The 20,909-nt window shown below is 41.3% G+C and overlaps 1 protein-coding gene across 2 annotated transcripts in view; it reads left to right on the forward strand.

Moving 5' to 3' along the window:
- The window catches only part of wnt7bb (wingless-type MMTV integration site family, member 7Bb), a 31,856-nt gene extending 11,980 nt beyond the window's left edge, over nucleotides 1-19,876 (forward strand). For both annotated transcript variants that reach the window (XM_041038996.1, XM_041038995.1), the window contains exons 3-4: nucleotides 12,953-13,224; nucleotides 18,199-19,876. In XM_041038996.1, the coding sequence (XP_040894930.1) occupies nucleotides 12,953-13,224; nucleotides 18,199-18,678 (752 nt within the window). In that variant the 3' untranslated portion in view covers nucleotides 18,679-19,876. The remainder of the gene's footprint in view (nucleotides 1-12,952; nucleotides 13,225-18,198) is intronic.
- Nucleotides 19,877-20,909: the final 1,033 nt, after the last annotated feature.

Genomic DNA, 20,909 nt, shown 5'->3' on the forward strand with positions numbered 1-20,909 from the left:
AGAAACCTGTGTGTATGAGAGATATGTTGCGCTTCTGTCTTACAAACGCGCTGTACTGTTAAAACCAATCTTGTTTACTTATCAGAACTATGATCAGCAATGATCTACAGTCAGTCAGGCTTGTGTCAAATAGCAAAACGCACTCCTCATAAGCAGTCTCTTATATGGAGAGGCAGTAAATGTGTCAAGCTTGGCTTTCAGCATGCAACAGCGTGATTTTGTCTTAGTGTCACAACATGGTGTGTAGTTATTCAGTTTTACCCCTTCGAGTGTGGATCTTGTGTGAAATAGAACAATGGTTGAGTATAGTAATCCTAGTTTCAATATATCGCTAATGAATTGCTCTCCAATGTCACAGGACACTTGTTATTGGGAGAAATTGGGATAAAATTCAACTATTCAACTAAAAGGAACTTTTTCTGGATGAGTACGGCACATTTAAAGAGTGAATGGGCTCATCCTGCAACAACATGCAGGGTTATATGTTCAGTTCCTCAAAAGATAACCATTTTAGTCTCTAGACGTTTTTAGAGATTTATTTAGTCATCATGGAGATGCATGGATACAGGTGTGTGACTGGCTATGGCATCTTGAGGCAGTGAGATCAAGCACTCCTCTGCTGTAGGTGGGAAGTGTATTAGTTGTACTCTTTCAGTTCATCAGTGTCCCTCTAGGTCATTGTGGGAGACCACAGACACCACAGCTACTGCAGATCTCACCTGCCAGTATGACACTGTGGAAAAGTGGGTGATTTAGCGTTTTCTCTCACCACCTTCCTGTCAAGCTGCCATCAGCTCATACACGACATCCTCGGTTGTGATAGTTTCCAGTGTTTGTTTCTCATGATTGAAGATGTATCCATGTCTTCTGACCATGTCTTTATGTATTATGGAATTCTTTAGCATGGCATATGAAATCATGGAATACACCCGTTTAACAAAATGTTCCAATCCCTTCTCCGAATCTGCAGATTCCCACATCATCATAATCAAGTACAGGGGAAAAGCTATTCCCGTTCCGCTTCCATTTAAGTTTTTGATTCAAATCCCCCAAATTATGAACACTAAACCTTTCCCCCTGCTCTGTGATCCAGTCTTAGTTTTGTACTGGAGGGAGGAGATGTCGGCATTTTTTTCAAGAGCTAAAGATCAGTCGACCGCAAGTCTAATGCATTCTCTCTGTGCTGCCTGCTCTTGGAGGCAGTCTCTCTGTTCTGGAGCTGCTCCATGGTATTACATTTGCTTTCCAAGGGAGCACACATTAATAGCTGGGTTATTGAGCATTACAGAGCCCAAGATATCTTCATTCAGCAGAGGTGATTTAGTTTCAAAGGCAGGTCATTTGATATTTATTTCACTCCACTACTGTAAACAGAAAAGTGTATTCACTTCAGAGGATGCCTTCTGCTGGCACCTCCGCTGTTGCCTGACACTCTGCTGAGCACAAGACTTGAGGTTAGATGGACTGATGGAAAAATGAATGCATCCCCATTCTTGTTTCAGTTCTATCCCTCAACAGTTTCTCTGTTTTGCAAAGAGCGTTGGCTCCCTTTTTATGCTCTAACTGACAAATTGGAGAACAACACCAAAAACTCGCTGTGAGATTTGAAACTCGTAATTTAAGTGCATCTCTGTTTCCTCTGCAAAAGCAGATTTAGCAGTCTTCCCCTAGTGCCCTGCTATGGTGTTGGCACGAGTTGATACCTTCAGTCTGTAAAAATGTGGAATGAATTATCGTGTGCTAACAGAAATGGGTGTTATTGAGTGGCTTGTTGCAGTCTATTAAGAAGTAATAATAAAATTAAAGACAGATCCATCAGTGAGTCAGGAGGAAAGGAGGGGGTTTCAGGATAAGAATGGCGTGGTCAGTCCTCCAATCATAATCCCTGGCCTGGTTTCTGGATGAATCATTGTATTTTAAACATTCCTGTCAAGACTGATCCCATGCCTGTGATTTGTTGATGCAGTTTTATGATGCATATTTGAGTGCGTTCATCGACGCGTGAAGTACATTGAAAGCCCCATGTGGTTTCTGTTACACATCTCACATAATAAGTTGATGTGTTCTAGATCCAGTGAGGGATCTTTGCCCCATACCCCAACTTTAACACACATATTATATGAACACTTATTTTTCTGTTGCATTTATTCTACATCTCAACCGTGGAAGGGAATGCCACTATCAACACTAACATATTTATAAGTTTTTCCATATTTAATAACATGTTTTGACTTATCTTGTGCACCATCAGACATTCCTTTGGCTAACCACCTGTAATTGAGATGCCCTTCACTTAAAAGATCTGCTTATGAACACCTTACAGCTCTGTTCAAATTGCAATGCACTTGATGTTAGTGATTAGAGCTTGAAAATGGACACCTTTCAACGGCTACACTCAGCATCAAAGGCCAACACTGGCCCCCTTGTCATAAAATGGCCTGCTCTGGTTACTCTCTGTTTGACTTTCCAGCCAGTTTGTCACTGTCCTGATTCATGCTTTTCATCTGAAAGAGGTTTCTTGTTGTGCCGCCAGTGAAATATTACAATCATGCCTCTGGCTCATTGCACAAGAATAGATGCAGCACTTGAACAGCTGAGCCGTTTGCTGCAGAGGGAATACCGCTGTGTATTTATTTTTCATAGCAGCGCTAAAAACAATGTTTGAATTTATCTGCAGTTTAAAGGAGGTTTTAAACAGCACATTGACTAAGGTAGAATTGCAGGCAAGACTTTATTTATTAATGCTGCTTTGAAACCAAAGGGCTTTTAGGAAGAGATGCAAGGAAGGGTCTGTTTTCCTCTGTGACTCTGCTTCATGACTAAAAACTTAGGAACAAGGAAACGGGATAAGAAATGTCTATCAGAATAGTTCCCAAAAACAAATTGAAGTATGATAAAATGCAGAGACTTAGGCTAAAAGGACGTCCCTTTATAGTATCACCTCCCAGCCAGTCCCTCCCTCATTCCCCTTTCACCCATCTCCACTCAGAAGCTCAGACTGTGGTAAAGGCAGCAGGCAATCCACCTGCCAGCACTGCTGGGCTGCAGGGGCCAAACCAGTGTCTTGTCAGATAAAGGATGTATAAGTCAGCAGGTTCACTGAAAACCACTTGTGTGGAAAGAACTCCCGGACAGGCACATACTTGATTGGGAGCTGGAGATGCAGGACTCCTTCGAGCAGAGCTCCCTCTCAGACGAGGGGAAAGGTCACTACAGGCAGATAGAGCCAGACATAACTCAGTGCTGAGGTCGCTTTTTGTATTCCCACTTTAAACAGTGGAGCAGGAAAAGTAAGTGCAAAGAGGATGTGGTTGATAGTTTGGCTTTGTGTTTGACATTCCATACTCCTTTTTTTAACACCTGAATTGATTGAAGATTTAAAGTTTTGGAGTCTATTTTTTGGATGCAGAATATAAGGGACAGTAAATGTTGTCAGGGCTGAGGTAAGTAGTTGAGAGGACACAGGCGCAGAGTCAGAGTTCAGGAGTATCAACAACGGTTTAATCAGTCCAGGATCGGTTCACAGAAAGTCAGTCCAACAAGGCAGAGGTACAACAAGGGATAGGCAGCTCGAGGTCCAAACAAATCACGGCAGAGGTCATACACAAAAAACACACTAGAATGAACGCTGGAAAGCTTGGTCTGAACACAAAGAACACACAAGACAATCTGGCGACGAGTGCAGGGAGGACGGGGACTTAAATACATCAGGGGGAGGAGAGACAATTACACACAGGTGAAACACATTAAGGGGGGAAGGGCAATCAGGAGGTGGAAGGAGCACACGAGGAGAGTTAAGTCAAGACACCTGGAACGAGAGGGAAAACAGAGAACAATCGGAAACTAAAGCATAATCAAAATAAAAATTTTTGATGTCTTAACTACTTTGAAAAATAAAAAAGAAGAAAATTTGTATCTGTAGTGAACAAAAAAATCCATGTACATAATCTAGTGCAATTAAAAAAAGCAATTAATGATTATGATCTCATGTTATTATTGATTGCTTGCTGTAGCCATTAATTAGCTTTTAACCATATTTCAGCATTTCCCTCTCATGCACTGCACTACAAGCTTCTAGTCTAAGGACAACAGAAAACTTACAGATTATGAATGCACTGGCGGAGCTCCTTCCCCTTCTCGGAATCAGTTGATGGTCATTTGTGGTGAAATCATATCCCCGCAGAATGCAAGTACAACATCACAGTCCAACCTAAGGCTAATAATGAACGGACAAGAAAATCTATTCAAACGACCATGTGGTTCCATTCTTGCTTTGTTTCCTCATTTTGACAAAGTAAGAGGAAATACAAGTTGAAATATTAATTTCGACCAGCTGAACTTTTTCAGCAAACTCCTTTTAAATCATGCAGTGATGCAGTCTTAAAAATAGACACTGAAGTTTAATATTGACCACAGGATAAATATTCTTTCCTTGAAAGCAAATACGTCAGTCATGCAGTGTAACTGTAGCCACCTACATTGTCAGTCCAATCATTATTCAAAATGTAAAAAAGATAGTGACAGATAACAGATTTATTTGCCTCTTTTATTTTAAAGGCTGTCATCATTAGGGAGTGAAGCTTCACAGTTAAACTCTTGAAAAAAAACTACGTTACCCTGCTTGACACATGAGCTTAGTCAGTTGGCAATGATCGTTATACCCAGGACTAGCTTAATAAAGACAGTGAAAAACTCATTCTTCAAAAATGGGGGTTTTTCAAGAGCACACAAGTGGATACTTTGACACTGGTGAACTCTCCCATAATACTATCAATCATCTCACTGCTGCCAAAGTTTTTTCCCTTTGTGGGATTTGTTTCTTGTTGGTTGTGCACCCTTGAGGCAAACTGTGGCTATCAACTCATTCACCCAATTCTTTTATCCAGTACAGATAAAAATATTTGCCGTTATCACAATAGGACTTTAAATTGTGGCTGGTATCTCAAAAAGATAAATTATCTCTGATGCCAGGCTACCAGCAAAACTGCAGATTCGTTCCCAGGCATCCAAGTACTTGATACCATGTGGATAACAGCGTGGAAATGACGCGTGCATTGTGTTATGGTGGAACGGTGGCGGATAAAAGGCCTATTTTTCAGCCCATCATCATGTGGGTTGCCGTAATCCTCTCTTCCCTCCTCCAAGTGAGTCCAGAGAAAACAGAGCAGACGTACGAACATGCGAGTGTGTAGGATCTTTCCCCTAACTTTATCAGATAGGGGAGTCTGATGCCTTGTTGTTCTACAGTGTGTGGGCTGTGGTCATCATGGTTCGGTAAAGGTCAGCTCTCACTCTTTTTCTCCTAATACTTCGCCTCACATCCCCTGCCCACAACATGTGTATATGTCTCGGATGGGGCCTCTCATCCTACGCAACCAAACAGTGCTATCATCGCCAGGCCCCTTTACTTGTTCATTCATCAGCCTCGTCTCTGTCTCAGACTGTGTGGGTGTGTCGGGATCTGGGGTCCCTCTCCTTTCCCTCACCCCTCTCTCACTCTCTCTCTCTCCTGCCCACCCACCGTCTGTCTGCTGACGTGGCCCAGGGTCGTTCTGGGCCCTGACCCTTGGGCCCCTGTGTGTGAGTGTCTGTCATTTGCCCCTCCCCTCCCCGCAGTGATGTGTTATCGGTGGGATCTGCGTCTGTCTGTGTCTGCCAGTGCCGCTAGACGCAGGAGGAAACAGGATGCGAGAGGATCAACTGTAATCTCACAGTGCGCTTTGTTCCACACAATCCCAGGCCGATCACTGTATTCTCTACACGCAGGGCCGCCACTGGACATTTACATGTGCCAACAATCACACAGCTACTGGCCCACTTAGGTGAGAGCGCAGAGAGACAGAGAGTTAGTGGCTTTGAGGCAAAGAGACACTGGTAGGAGGGAGAGGATGTTAAGAGACCTGGAGCTTTATTTGAGGGTTTTGATGAATATCATATGGAAATGTTAGGTCTGGAGGTTTCTTTTGTAATGAGAAAGGAAACATGTCATCAGTGGCATATTTGACTCGCTGATTATAGTGATGATGATAATGATATCTTCAGTGATATGATGTGGGATTGATATATATCTCAGTAAATATGTTTCCATTGAAGATGAAACAAAGTCAAATGGGATTGAAATTGAGGAAAATCCTCAACATTGTCCTCACATGAACTTGATGATTACCATGTGCAGCACATACAGGCCTACATTTCCAGATCTGAGCAGGTGAGGTCCTGATTCAGTCTCATTATTAGGATGAAAGGGTGGGAAGAAGGATTTGTGCTTGTTTTAGCAAGTCTCGGTATTCAGTCAAAAAGCTTTATCTCCACCTCAGGGAGATCAGGGAAGAAAAAAGATGCTTTTGAGATTCTGTATTCTGCCAGCCCAATTTTCTATGCCTGGGAGGCAGCTTAGATTCTCAGCATTTAATACCGGCAACGTTAAATACCCTCATAATTGTTTTAGCTTTGCTGCTCAAAGCCCTCCTTATTATATGAATCAAACTCGAGACCCTACAGTGAGCAGCTATGCCAAAGCGTGTCACTTCCCCAGCTCTATGATGTGAGTACACTGAGAATGTGGAGCCTAGTTCTGGTAAAACAATATTATTTTATTGTACAGGAACACGGCTGTGCTAATTCCTCGAGCTGCAAACCTCATGGACCACAACTTTGTCTATAATTTGCTGGGAGCATATGTTCATAGCAACGGTACATAAAGCGGAACGGAAAACAGTAGTAGAGAGCACATTAGTCAGTTCAGTGATTGGTATACAAAGCTAGGGATTTTCCTCCAGCTTTCTTCCCCCTCCATGGGGCCCTGGAGACACAGTTCCAGCGCCGAGACGGCTTTGGTTAGAGCTTGTTTTCAGGATTTTTGGTGTCATAATTTTATTATATATATGTACAGTGTGGAAAAAGGACTCTTTCAATGAAGTGAACATAAAGTTATACTTACAATCAGTGTTGAAAACATATATCAGATTTCTGTTTGATTCAATCCTTTACAGAGGTTTTTGGTGGTATGTTTTAGTCATATTTTGAATTTATCTTACAAAGTTATGTTTTTGTTTTTTTTTTTACATGAGGAGAGGGAACTTTATTAGCGTTAGAGATTTCATTTTATTTGGGTGGTAGAAGTGCAGTAAGGCATAAAGAACAGGGGGAAAAAGTAGGAAAACCTCCAAAAGGATTTAGTTTGATGTCAGTGGACTTCAAACAGTGACTTTAAACTACCTTGGATACCTCCCTTACCATTTAAAAATATAGTGAGCTGGTAGCTGCATCGGCCTGGCAGGTGAGTTTTGGGGACTGTCAGCTGCTGTGTTTCTTGCCCAGTTTATAATCTACTGCCAGTCAACACCACCACAAGTGCAAAGACTCCTGGCCACCAGCAGGTGACACTTTTCCCTTTGTTCACTGTGGTACCATTTGTCCGTGACAGGATGTCCTTATGCTTAATGGATATGAAGCTCTAAAGCTAGAGTGTGTGGTTGTGTAGTTGAAATGTAATTTCTTATGCAATCCAATCCTCCTGTGTCCCTGGGGTGTGAGTGCATGTCCGGGATGAGGGGGGCCTTTAAAAAGCTTTCCCCTTCACTGCTCCACCAACAGGCTTGGCTTGTGTGGAGAGGCCATTCAACTGCACTGCTGGGCTCTGCCGGTCTGTGTGTGCTTGTGCATGTGTGTGTGTGTTCCTGTTGCTTGGCAAGACCCCGACCGGTATGCCAGCCTAAACTACTTCTCTCCCTTTTCATCTGCTGAATGGCTTCTCCTATCCTCTTACTCTATCCGGTCCTCCTCACCTCTGCGGTAATTAAGTTGTATCTGTGCTGCAGTGCTCCAAGTCTGCATGCTTCACTGCAGCTTGCTTAGGCTGCAGACCTTCTTCCTCTGCCTGTGTAACCTCAATTGTCAGAATCAGAATCAGGTTTTGTGGCCAAATATACGACATAAACAGGAAATTTGACACCGGTTGTCAGTAGCTTTCTTTTTGCCAGAAATTAAACACTGACACACAGCGAACAAGATTTAAAATAAAAAAATAAAAAAGCTAAACAAGCACAGCACTTCTTCTAGCAATTCTGTACAAGTGAGTTTAGTCATAACCAAGGAATATAAAATAGTATTCAGAAAGTGAGGAAAAAGATATAATAAAATAAGATATAATAAGGTTTTTGTCCATTTGGTGTCTCACCAGCTGGAAAACAGATTTCTTCAGTTTAGATTCTAACCCTTTATCTCATGATGGGACAGGCGCACAACAAAATTGACCTTGGGCTGGTTTTTAGAGAGAGCGCTCGCCTCCACAGCGAGTTTCTTGTCCAAGTCTCTTCAGTATATCTTTTCCCTTTCCTCTCTTGTCAGCAACAAAGCTTAACCATGGCCTGTGAGCGGTGAAGAAAACAAGGCCTGTTGAGGTCAGCGGCAGTGTTACTACATTAGCTAGCTTATACTGTACCAGCACTGCCTGTCTAGTGTCGTCAGTTGTAAATCTCCTGTGCTATGTCATGTGAAATTTGTCTAGCGGTGTGCCTTCCTCCAGCTCTAAACACAGATTGCCATTTTAGTGGCGAGCCACTACATCCAGACATTTCTTTTTGTGTCCCAGTTTTGGCATTTGGTCAAAAGACACGACGGGCATCGCAGCAGGGGCCACTGTCCAAAGTGGTGTGGTCAGTTAATGTGAAGGCCAAGGCATACTGAGTCTGTAGCCTTCACTGTGCAGGGATACTACAGGAAATTTTATGCTTGTTTATGAACTCAAGTACCTGTTTCAGGGCAAAGCAAGGCTGATCTTCTTCTTCCCTGCTTTCTTGGATAGTGTAGCAGACACTTGCCACTAAACTCCATTAGACATCTGGTTTAATATTCCCTCATTCTTCTCTCCTGGATGTTTCCAAGTTCATTGAGGTTTTTCTGGTCACTCCAATTTTCCACTGGCAGCTTGCGAGGCTATCCCAGGGTGGTTCCTCCTGGAGGGCTGTCAGGACTCTGGGGCCAGCTTCTTCAGGGCTTTCTGCTGCTGTTATGGGTGCTTTTTCTTCTCCACATTTCATCAACCACACGTCTGTTCAGCAAAGGAGGGCCTTCCTCTCCTGAGGGCACAGGAGCACAGCAGTTATACACACACAGCATCCACAAGACAATAGCATTATTGATAAAATAGGGGGGTTTCCGGGTTGTGGTATATATTAGTATATTTGTTGTGTTCAGTACACTGTTGTAACCTTTGGATCTTTGATTTCTGTGACCTTGGGGCAGCAGTATTAATATATTCTGTATTTGTCATGTATGTTATATAAACTTTAACCTATAACCTTTAAGATACATTTTACGACAGCTCAAGCATCATTTATTTAGAGTGAATAAATTGGATTTAATTTTTTTCATGTTTTTGATTTAAAAATCATTACAAACAATATAATTTTATTTGGACTGAACGCTCCAAATGGATAGTGGTACCCAGCGGACAATGAATTTTATGTCCTAAAAGTCTGATTTCCGATGTCTTCTTTGGTTCAGTGCACAAAGAAAAAAGAGGGTCTTGATCACCACAGTTCCATGGCTTGTGTAATTGGCTTTCATTATGGCGAGGCAGAGCCTTGGCAGTGCCAGACCCACCAGGGGGTGACATCCAGTACAAGCTCCATCATCATCATTTTCCCCATGAGCAGCACAACTCAATGGGCCTAGAAATGGGCATGCATCTATGGCTCAGGGAACCACCCTTTCTCTGGAAACTGCCTTTATCCTGTTTTAAACATTACAGTGACGCTCTGTTTGTGCAAATGTGTTTTTAACAGTGTATGTGTGTGACGGTGGAGGGCAGTGTGAGCGTGTTGTGTATTTTTATTATGTGGTGGGTGACTGTGCATTTGCGTGCATGTGTATGCGAATGAATGCACATACATTGCAGTTGTGTGTCTACATTTGTGCATGTGTGTGAGGTGGGGGCAGCAGAATGTTACCACAAGCTGGTGGGGCACAGCTCTGCTGCTAACCAGAGAAGCAAGTGGTTGTGAGTCAGTCCCCAACGGGCAAACCTGTGGCCGTGGTATTAGCTCTGCCGCACCAGTGCCAGGATAGGAAATTAACAGTGGCTTTGGGTGAAAACGTCTTTGAGAGTTCAGAAAATGCCCCTGAGACTAGAATAAGAGGTGCAAAAGTCCCTCTGAAGAAAGAAGAGGAAATGAAATGGAAAACAGCTGCAAATAACTGCATGTAAGCTGTATATTTAGAGCTACTTAATGCAAATTACTTTCTTATATGCCGAAAAAAAAGCTCCATAAAGTTAGTGCACATAGGCAATATAAACCCCACTAGATGCGTACATTTTACTATTCTGCTTTTTGCAAAGCCGTCATGGCTAGGCTAGGCTCCAGCTAACAATAGCAGCCTTGGCTCTAACTGACTGCACTGTCTGCTTCCATTAAATAAGGTAAAATAAGCAAAGATTTTTACATCTAGTAACTTTCAAAATGGTTAAGAGTTTATTTTGTCAGGCAAAATGACAAAGGCCATACTGTGTTTTCTTGTCTCATATCTGAAGCATTTTTCGTGTTTTGTTTCCATATAATTTCCACTTTATTGTTGTACTTTGCTGCTGCAAATGTAAACGTCTCCTCCGTTTACTCGTTTTAGGAAATTATTTCTGTTTTTGGTGGATACGACTGTGGCTATGTCTGCAATATCTGACAGTGTATTTATTGTAGGTACTGGATGTTTACATTATACGACAGTTTCCTCATTTATTTTGTGTTTCACCAGATTCAGAACTGTCGTAGCTTTCTTTTGCACTCAAGAAGTTTTGTGTATTTGTTTAAACTCTATTCCTATGAAAACATATTGTTAATCTGTCACATCTGACAATATTTGAGCACGTTACAAGCTAAATGTAGTTCAATACAACGCATGATTTAACTGGTTAATGTTCACCGTAACCCATTCCTAAAAAATGATTATTCTTTGTAGATGTTGCTATAGTTATGTATAAATAAATAAGTCTGAGGAGTCTATGACCACAGATGATTTGATATATCTGTTGCTCTTCACACCCAAATCTTCACACACTGGAGTTGCTGTTTAGATCTGGAATAATACTGTCCAGTTAAGTTTGTTGCCAGACTGATCTGACAAGCTTTGTAGCTATTCCTCTGAAAGCTATTTAAGAAATGATATATCAGCAAGGAGCTTTTGGTTCCCTGAAGTGCAGAAAAATTTTACCTAGAGAGTTTCCAATGATTGCAACTGAGTACATTACACAACATACATCAAAAGACTTACAAAACATTCCTCTCCAAATGTTGAAAGGCCCCTTGAAACACTCTGCGGTTAGACTTGTTTCTGCTGCTCGGCCCCTTCCAGATTACTGCCAGTTGAAGGGAGAGTAGGGTTGTAATAACCCACAGTCTGTTTTAGACCAGGAGAGGCCTTTTAAGCCAGATCCCTCTGTAGCCATTAAGAGAGTAGTAGAGGACTCTGAGATATTTAGGAAGAGAAAGGAATGGTATGGCATCGTTACTGCCATCGCCCTTTTGGCCAAATGTGTACCCGTAATTCCTTTTCAACTTCAATACATCACTGATATTCCAAAGAATATGGAATTATGTGGTAATATGATTCCTTGAAAAAAAATGTGACTTGTTTTAGTGCTGTAAAAATTAGTCAGCAAAAAATTTATCAACAACAATCATTTAGGTCATTTATCAAGGATAAATGTCAAACATTTGCCAGTTTCAGCTTCTTTAATGTGAGGATTTGCAGCTTTTCTCCATTTTAAATTACTGCAAATTGAATATGTCTGAACAACTACACTCTTTGAAGGCATCGCTTTGAGCTCTGGGAGATTCGACTGCACATTTTTCACTGTTTCATAAACTAAATGATTAATCAATTATTTGAAAATGTCATCAACATATTATGTAACCATTAGTGCAGATTTGTTTGTACAGGACTTAATTAGTCAAGTTTTCTTTATTTAACATTTATTGGTAAGTGTAAAATATTGTTGCTTTTGCAACAGTCTACTGAAAGCCTGTCTCCTAACACTGTGCGCTTTTTCAGAGCCATTAAACTTTGTTATTTTTTGCTTGATGATAGTGCCTTTTGCATTTTATCCGGTGGCATAAGCCCAAGCAGTCAGAGAATGTTATCAACTCATAGAGAGTGAGGTAATAATTCCATTGGAGGGGTCAAATGGTCAAATGACAGCACGGAAATAACATTAATTGGATTCGCAGCAAGTATGACACGCACCACAGGTAAAATATCTCCTGTCCAAGTTTAGCTGCTGTGCAGTCTTGGTGCCATCTGGCTCTGGCTCCTCAGAGTGTCTTCTTTTTTGTCAATGTACAGTGTGAGTGAAGCTGTGAGACCTGCAGACCCCAGCTGTTTGCAGTGTGGGCAGCAGTACAAGGTGCTTCTGTAGAGGAATTCAGCACTTTGGACAGCACCTAGACCAGCTCTCCCCACACTGGAATTCCAACACTGCACTCTCGCAGACTGGGTCCAAGGACTTTGCGGTCGGAAATGTGACCACATTTCTACCAAGGTGCAGGAGGGAAGCTGTTTAGGAGAGGGAAGGAAAATTTGGTAGCTTATCAAGACGAATGGAGTGGACTTTGAATTTCTGTACTGTTTGTCAAGATCACATTCTCTGCAGTGTTAGATTATGTGACTGAAATATAAAAGTTTAAGTTTCACAAAACCAAAATAGGATTGATAACAGACCTGTTATCTGTCTGACCTGTTAGACAACATCTTTACACTGGTACATTGTCATACGGCATTAGTGTTATGCCAGGTTCTAAATGTTTGTTTGGGGTCAAATGTATGCTGAGTTTTGTATTTTGTTGTGTAAGAAGGACAATTTCTTCATCATGTCGGTTTATCTACAAGTCATCTACAGTATGGTCATATCTCATACCATCCCCGTATTCTTAAAAAAGATCTCTTTTCCCTCTTTCAGGCAGTCGGGAAGCAGCATTCACCTACGCCATCACAGCAGCAGGGGTGGCCCACGCTATTACAGCAGCGTGCAGCCAGGGAAACCTCAGCCAGTGTGGCTGCGACCGGGAGAAACAGGGCTATTACAATCAGGAGGAAGGCTGGAAGTGGGGAGGCTGCTCGGCTGACATCAAGTACGGCATTGAGTTCTCTCGCCGCTTTGTGGATGCCCGTGAGATTAAAAAGACCCCACGCCGCCTGATGAACTTGCATAACAATGAGGCAGGGAGAAAGGTAAAGAGGTTTTTTTGGAGTCTCAGATGCTTTGTCACAAGTATTTTCCCAGAGGTGATCGAGAGGGAGTAACAGCGAAACACTTTTGAATGATGCCTTTTTGAATGAACGGACAATTTTACAAAATTAAGTAACTCATTTACCTCAAGAAATAACTACCTGATTTAAAGGAAATTTCGGATTTATTAAATTTCGGATCCAATTTTTGTTGTTTTGGCCATTATTCCCCCCGGTAATAACATTCTGCTCACCATTTGAATGTAGTGACATTGCTAAAGAGAAGTCAGATGGGGAAAGAAACATAGCCAAACTTATTTGGAAACCTGTCATACTTGCCGTATATTACACTTTTGTTTCCAATATACTGATTTAAATAATCTGGACAAACTGTTTAAGTTTGTTTACAACTTGGCAGATATTTTTACTACTCATGTTTTTTGCCCCCACTTCGTTGCAGCAGTGCTCCTAGATCGCAGCAATTACATTAGTGAGTACAATGTTATCATAAGCAAAAGAAATGGCCAAAACAAAGGCACACAGACCCAAGTTGTAATAAAAAGGAATTATTCTTTATGAGACTTAGATGACATTAATAGATGACATTAAATTATCCTCCTCTAAAGACACATAACATTTTATGACTCAGAACTAAACAAACCTGTGTGTGTGTGTGTGTGTGTGTGTGTGTGCGCACGCATACATGGATGCATAGATGTGTGTGTTAATGTGTTCCAGTGAAGAAGGGCTAACAGACCCAGATAAAGTGCTAAAAGTCATACAGTCATGTGACAGAAAACTGTGACTGATCAAGCTGCTGATTGATTGATCACCCGGTTAGCCTTTCAGCAGCTTGTTTTTCTTCAGCCAGTTATTGGCATTTCTTTCCATTCTAAGAGGGAGGCTTTTATTTCTGAGCGAGTATGTTGGCAGAGTTCATTATGGACATGTTTGTTTGCTATTAGTCATCCCAGAACTGTCATGAAGGAAAGAGAAAGAGTGAGAGAGAGGGAAAGAGTGTGAGAGGTAAATAAAAGAGAAGAAATGATGTTATGTTGACAAATGGATCTAATTAATAACTTGAGCTTTATTGGGTCTACTGGGAACATGGAGCCTGGCCAATGCTTGCCAGATGGACTGCTATCCCCCCTTTCCAGCTCCTTTCATAGAATTATGAAGTGTAAAGTCAGGAACAGGATATTATTGCAGTACTCTGCACAATACCAAAACATGTCACTATCATTTGACTGCATCTATTCAGGGTGTGAAAGCAGGCCGACAATGCCGGTGTTAACACAGCAGACTGATAGAGTCTGCGCTGCATGCCAGTGCACTGGCATGTTGGACTGTCAGGGCTGGAGTTGGCACTGTTGCTGTTCTCACTCTGGAGCTCGGAAACTCACATTTCAGGAGGATGTGCAGTAGTCACTTTACCTCTTTGCTGAGACAGAAGGAAAGTGGAAGTCTCTCTTAGACTGGAAATACAGAGGTCTGAGCCCTCTCGGGGTATACGCTTAGTTTGTTTGGCTCTATTAGCAGTTAGTCACTTGGGCGGATTGGACAATTATGGGACATCAAAAGAGCTAAGTGCAAATGCATCCAAGAAGCATTCAAGATGCATTGAAATACGATTGTTCAAGACACCTCGGGTGATAAAACGTTTGCGTTTGTGTTTATGGACAGCTGTTAGGGAGCAGTTAATCAGCTAATTGTTGTAACTAAATAGCTACAGGTGCGTTACAACCACCCTCTGGACTGGAATGCAGACCCTGATTTGCATGTGGCACAGAAAAACCAAGATGGATTGTGATCAGATTTGTGATCAGGCTAATGGAGAGGCACATATGTGGCTAGCTCTAATCAAGTGTATCAAGTCGCGTGTGGATTTTTTCAGGATTCACAACACTGAAATGACAAGTGCAAATGGGGACTTTATTGGTAATTTAATACAAATACACTGTTGTTTTTATGTACAACCGGGCTTGCTGGGCTTTCTTAATTTTGGAAAATAGTTTACCTGCAAGTTTTATAGATCTTGTTTGTTTTCCCTTTCCACAGCAGGTGAGATCGTTTCATTTTTGTTGCTGCACATGCCTTAAGATTCTGCACAAACAAGTCTTTGTACCAGTAAATTCAAGACAAATGAGCTGATCAAAATGGTCCTGATTCTGATGAGGGAGGAGATAGTGCCTCCACTGGGATACAGCTGAGATTTTGCTTTCTGATCACTGATAAGAAACGTCATTGAAACAGAAGACTAAAATTACAATAAGTTCCGTGATTAAGCCGAATGTAAAAGTACACTCAGTGAATCACGTTGAGATCTCTTTAATCTTGCATTGGGTGTGTGTGTGTTTGACAAATGATCTGTAGATGGGAATCTGGTCATATTGGACTAATTAGAAACAGATCAGAGGCTTTGATGGACACAGTTTAAGTAAATGTTTCCATGCATCTGTCAAACTCCTTATGCCAGGCATTCCTTGTGGTTTTTGTACTATACATTTTTGGAAATCCTCTTTCTGAATCAACATCCGAGGCAAGATTGACAGCTGACCCCAGCTTTTATGAAGCGGGGGTAGCCTGTGTTTTTTCAGTCAGATGTCCTCATTTTGGGAGACTGTGATCACATGAGAGACAGATACTGAACAACTCTTGTGTACATTTCGTAAGTGTCTGATGGAAATGATGACTTCTGCCGCTGGTGAAGCAAGGTGCCAGGAAAAAGTTGCACTGGAAAAATGCCCTGCCAACAAAACTTAATTGTTACACAACAAAGACACATCACGTTGTTCAAGCAAGTCTGGAATTCCTAATCAGGTTAAAGGAGTCATGTCAGGACTATTACAAATGTGTTAATATGACCCATTCGAACTCCACCCCCCCTTTCCTCTGTTCCTTTGCCTTTGAGAACAGTTCAGCAGTAAATGAAGAGGGTACAGTTTTTATTTTGAGATCTTTTAGTTTCATAGTCCCACAGGGCAAAGGACTGACACTTAAATACTGATGACAGTGCACAATATTTCCCATATATTGTGCTGAGACTAAGGATCAGGCCAGGACCCAAAAGCAATAACCCCCAAGACAGGCTAGGAGTAACTTAGAGTCTTTTAATGAACCAAAAATCATCCACGAAGGAGAAAATCATTTAGGAAACTAAATTTACAAAGTCCTTACTTGAAACAAAGGAAATCAAGGTAAGTCCATGAGGTGGGGAAAAAAAGGCAGGGCACAGGTATGGGAACGAACACGGGGAAGACACAGACTCAGGCAAGGAAACAGACTCGGGCATGGAACACAGACGAACCGACAAGGACACAGGGAAATAACGAGACTTAAATACACCAGGCAATGGGCAACAGGTGAAACCAATTAGGACGGGGCAGACAATCGCAAAAGGAGGGAAACAAGACAAAGACAGGAAGTAGAACAAGACAAGATACACAAGGGCCATGATTTCAAAATAAAACAGGAACAGTGAACAAAACTTAACAAACTAAACAAGAATGTCCACAAAAGAGATCCAAACAAAACAAAAGGGTTCAAAGAACAGTCCCCTTAGGGGCTAGTCATGACACCAAATGTTCCAGGATTAGGCAGTAAGGAGAAAACATTCTGTCCTGTGTACCATATGTTGGAGATAACCTCAAAGAGAACTTAAGACCAAGTCTGAGTAAGGGCATAACCGAAAAAAAAAGTACATTCTTGCATTTTAGATAACTCTTTGACTAGAAGCATCTGAATGTATAGCTGTGATGTTTAAATGATGTTCAAATCCACTTTCACACATGTGGCAACATTGCTTTCTTCTATTTATCACAATATTATTTGAGCACTCAAATAAACCTCAAGTCTCTTGTCCAGCTGTAAACAATTAATTGAGTTTGTCTTTGTTTTTCTACTGCATGTGCAACACATTTAATGACACAATAATCTGGCTTTAAATTATCCAAGATGATTGATAGCTGTATGAGATCCATGTTTATTTTTCTCTGTCACTGATGTGGTTTGGGGAAGGTAGACTAAATTACAGGATGGGATATTACCAGTAAGTACAATTTTCCCTCCTTCAGGACATGAAACAGCACATCAACCATGACTCAAATTTTCAGATGTGCTTGGATTTGTCTACTTCACAAAGGTCTGTTACTCTACACTCAAGCCAGATTGGCAGTGTCTGACTGTCAAACTTCACTGTCCATGCCACTAATGTACAGGACTTAATAATTTAAGTGTCCTATTGCCACCACAGTTTTTACACAAAAATTCAAATAAATATCTTGATGTCTAGTTGAGCTGACATATTTCACATTTGTTTCCACTTACATTGCAACACAACACAAGGCAGAATTCAGTCAGAATCTGGGTAAAACTTGGTTTATTCGCTGGCAAATCCAAAGTTTAGTGTTCTCTTCACTCAAGCAGTTTATCTGTTAATGTTTGTGGAATTCAGAAATATAAAATGCAGCCTTAAACAGTTCCTACATAAGTTCAAGGTCATACAGAGCAATGTTTTGTCTTGGAAAATGTCTTCATACATAGTGATAATAGACTGGTTGTGCCATTTTGACATGTTTTCCTGATTTGTCAGTGTTGCATTCGCAGTCATAAGATACAGTACACACAGCCTGAAACAGAGCGAGTTGTTCAGCAGATTGGTTTGGTTTTATTTGTTTCTGAGATAGTTTCAATTCTGCTGCCACCTCTATTTGGTATGCAATGGAGCAAATTGAATATTTCTTGGGTAGAAATATAAATCATTAATAAATCATTATTATAGTGATTTTTTTAAAAGATTTTTTTGTATTGGATTTCATGCATAAATCTCAAAACCTGGACAAGTAAAAACAAAATTCTGTGCATGGCTAGATACAGCAAGAGGACAGATATAGATTTAGATAAGATTTATTTTCTGAACTTAAGCGGGGTCACCACGTTTGTATTTATTGCAGATGTGTTTTCTCTATCACTCCTCAGGTTCTAGAAGAAAGGATGAAGCTAGAGTGCAAGTGCCATGGCGTCTCAGGCTCCTGCACCACCAAGACCTGTTGGACTACGCTTCCCAAGTTCCGCGAGATTGGCTACGTACTCAAGGACAAGTACAATGAAGCTGTGCACGTGGAGGTAGTCCGGGCTAGCCGACTGCGCCAGCCCACCCACCTCAAGGTGAAGCAGACTCAGGGCTACCGCAAGCCCATGGAGACAGACCTCGTCTACATCGAGAGGTCACCCAACTACTGCGAGGAGGATGCAGCCACAGGGAGTGTGGGCACCCAGGGACGCCTGTGCAACCGCACTTCGCCACATACAGATGGCTGCGACCTTATGTGCTGCGGCCGGGGCTACAATACACACCAGTACACCAAAGTTTGGCAGTGCAATTGTAAGTTCCAGTGGTGCTGCTTCGTCAAGTGCAACACATGCAGTGAGAGGACGGAGGTGTTTACCTGCAAATAAAGATGGGAAGAACTCAGTGCTGAGGAACTGAGGCGCCAAGGACTAGCTGGATGAGGAAGACCTGAGAGAGCGAGATAAAAGTGTGACTTGGATCAGTGAAAGATTTTGAAAAAAAGGAATGGAATTTACACTATCAGCTCTTCATGGCATCGTTTTGCACAGCAGAATCTATCTAATTGCTTTTCAGAAAGTAAATGCTAAATATCAGTAGGTAATACCCCAGAACTTTACTGTCACATAGAGGTTATGCTCATGTACTGATGTATCCACAGTGAAGTTGGGACTACAGGTAATGAATGAGGCCCTCGGCGAGAACTGTGCTTTGCACTCTGTGATTTGTAACTATTAAATTCACAAGAGACTCGTACATGGAGAGGAATCACAGTAACCTGGGAGTTGATCAAAATGACAGCAGCTGAGGAGGGGTGACTGAGAGAGATTTGTCAAGTCTTAATTGAAAACTTTTAAGGGTCTTGTCATATTTTCACAAAAGGGGAGCAAAAGTGAATCTTGACATGAATAACCCCCCAAACTGTCTGGGGCTTATGTTGGAGGTTTGCAGAAATGAAGAACATTTTGTAAGTATGCGTTGCGTTGGGTTGCGCCAAAATCTGAGTGGAGAACTCTGTTAAACCCTTTGCTGCCAACTGGAATATGGTGGAGTATGTTAGTTTTCCAGTCACACTGGAACTGTCTGTTCTGAACACTGAAAATAAATTGTTTATTTATGTTATAGTATCTTAAAACGAAGCACTAACGGGTAGAGATGTCTTTTTTGTACTAAGTGTAAAGAAAAATACTTTTTAGAACCTCTGACTGAAGATGTGTGTCTATTAGAAAATAACCCCCCCAATCCCACACCTCATCTTAAAAAAAAGAATGAAAAAAAGGGTTTCATTGCTACTGGTGTGCTGACAACAAAAGACATCGTTACAGTGTGTTTCACACTTCAACACCTTGGTTCTATTTTACTGTAGCATAGATTGTTTGCTTGCAGTCCCTTTTCCCCCGAGCAGTAACATCTATTTGGATGCTTTTGCAATTTCAGTAAAGAGACAGTAGCAAGAAAACTCATTTAACTGCAGAGATCCTTCCTCAAATCATTAAACATGAAACTGATATGTTGCTGGATGTGTTGTCGAGTGCTGCACTGATATTTCCTATTTAGATACAACTCATGAGAACTGAATAAACACCCATTTGACTCAGTTTGGCAGTTCATTGCTAAAATATCTGCCTTAAGTGAAATGTTTAAATTAATTTTAAAATATCTGTAAAGCTGTGGTCAGTGTCGTGGTGATTAATGCAACTATACACCCATGCATATAATAGGTAACCAAACTAATAGAAGAGATTCTTATTATTATTTAGCCTGTAATGCTGCCAGACAAGCCGTTATCAATTTTAACTTAACATCAGGATAACTTGGGTCTGATTCATACTTTCTTATTCTCATAAGGGTTACAGGGGAATTTTGCTCCTGACCAGATATTCTCTGTTCTGCCACAGATCATTACAGTTTACAATTTGGATCTTATTTTAGGAGTTTTGGATATTGTTTCTATGAGTTGTGATAACACTGTACTTACTAGGACAATTGCTGAGAGTGATTCCACTAAACTGGATAAGGCTAAAACACAAGTCAGATAGTGAGAACCAACAGTTTGGATAGATTATCTAAACCAATTTGTTGGTAAAGACGATAGTGTGCACACCCAAAATGTAGGTTATAATACACTGTTGCACACATTGCACAGCTATAGCAAGTACAGTTGGTCAAAGTTGAACTGGTCTGTCAACTGTGATTGATGTTTACAATAGACAGTCCAGGCAGCAATTTTGTGATTGGTAGATTCATTCAAGGTAGAAGGAGTATGTTTTAGAAAACCGTATTTTTCTGCATTTTCCCCTCCTACATTTACACACTCCAGTGGTCGTGGAGCATACTGATCTTTTTAGGAGTCAACATTTTGGACCTCCAGATAGTGGTCTGTAGCAGCAATGATGTTGATGATCACTGTCAAAATGGTCAACAATGAGCTCTCTCTTCAACTAGGGTAAGAGGTATTAATCTGAGGGTGCAAAATCAGGTGAATAGGGCAGGTGTTGGCTGAGCTAAAATTTGCATTCGCCATTGTGGACTTATGGGCTGAAGTGTTGTGGTGGAAGAGTACTGCTCTTGTCAGGTTCCCACGCTGAATCTTCTTGATTTTCTCTTGTAGCTGTCTTAA

Source organism: Toxotes jaculatrix, chromosome 5 (assembly GCF_017976425.1).
Source record: "Toxotes jaculatrix isolate fToxJac2 chromosome 5, fToxJac2.pri, whole genome shotgun sequence".
Taxonomy (NCBI): Eukaryota; Metazoa; Chordata; class Actinopteri; family Toxotidae; genus Toxotes; species Toxotes jaculatrix.